The following is a 1,164-nucleotide window of genomic DNA, read 5'->3' as shown; positions in this document are numbered from 1 at the left end:
GCAGAAAAACTCAGGGCAGCAACACCAGCAGCACTACGTCCCACAGCAGCAGCAACAAGAGCAGCAGCAGGCTCAGGCGATGCAGGCCCTGAAGCACCCAAAGAGTCTCCTGCTGCTGCTGAAACTGCAGCAGCAGCAACAGCTGCTGCTGCTCCTCGTGCTGCTGCTACACATCCCATAGAAGCAGCAGCAGGAGCAGCAGCAGCACCAGCTGCTGCTGCCGCTCCCGGGGGCCCCCCTGCTCTGGAGGGGCCCCCAGGTGGTGAGGGGGGCCCCCCCACGGCAGCGCCAGACGAGGGGCCCCCTGCTGCTGCAGAGGAGACAGCAGAGCATCTGCTGCTGGGGGCCCCTACAAGGAGTGCAGCAGCAGCTCAGGGGGGCCCCGAAGCCGCTGCAGCAGGAAAGGAGGCGCCTACAGGCATGGCCAGCAGCAGCAGCAGCAACAGCAGCAGCAACAGCAACAGCAGCAGCAACAGCAGCAGCAGCAGCAACAGCAGCAGCAGCAGCAGTCAGGACAGCACAAGCTGCAGCGGAATACCCGCAGAAAGGTGCAGCAACGAGAGCAGCAGCCATACAGATGGCAGCAGCAGCAGGAGCAGCAGCAGCAGCAGCAGCAAACGGAAAGCTGCAGCAGAGCCCCTGACCCTTGCAGACCAGTTCAGCACCAGCAGGATAGGCAGCAGCAGCAGCAGCAGCAGCAGCAGCAGCAGAAGCAGCAGCAGCAGCAAACGAGCAGATACTGCATTACCCCTTCCTTGGGAGGGAACCCCACAAAGAAGCAGCAGGCAGCCACCAGCTGCTGCAGCAGCAACTGCAGCAGCAGCAACTGGTGCAGCAGCAACTGCAGCAGCAGGTGTTCCAGCAGCAGAAGTTGCTGCTGCTTCTGTAAATGCTGTTTCAGCAGCTGCTGCAGCAGCTGCAGCAGCAGAACCAGCTGCTGCTGCTGCTGCTTCGCTTGCTGCTGCAGCACAGAAGCGTCAGAGCTGTCTAGAGGGGCCCCCCTCCTCTGTGCGGCTGTCGAGGGGCCCCCAGGAGCAGCAAGGGGGGCCCCCGCTGTACCCAAGGCAAGAGGGGGGCCCCCCAAAGACCCTCTGGGGGGTGCAGTCACCGCGGCTGCAGCCGCCCGCTCCCGCAGCAGCTGCAGCAGCAACTGCAGCAGCAACA

General features: G+C 63.8%; 1 protein-coding gene across 1 annotated transcript in view; it reads left to right on the top strand.

Moving 5' to 3' along the window:
* EMH_0017220 (uncharacterized protein) overlaps positions 1-1,164 on the top strand; it is a gene marked incomplete at both ends in the record, with an annotated part of 10,949 nt that overhangs the window by 4,812 nt on the left and 4,973 nt on the right. The window contains 2 exons of the mRNA XM_013500844.1: positions 3-104; positions 182-1,164. Of these exons, the coding sequence (XP_013356298.1) occupies positions 3-104; positions 182-1,164 (1,085 nt within the window). The remainder of the gene's footprint in view (positions 1-2; positions 105-181) is intronic.

The sequence above is a fragment of the Eimeria mitis genome, genomic scaffold (genome assembly GCF_000499745.2).
Source record: "Eimeria mitis Houghton genomic scaffold, Emh_scaff594, whole genome shotgun sequence".
NCBI classification, from domain to species: Eukaryota; Apicomplexa; class Conoidasida; order Eucoccidiorida; family Eimeriidae; genus Eimeria; species Eimeria mitis.
Note: the sequence above shows the minus strand (reverse complement) of the source record. Positions and strands in the feature narration are given on the sequence as shown.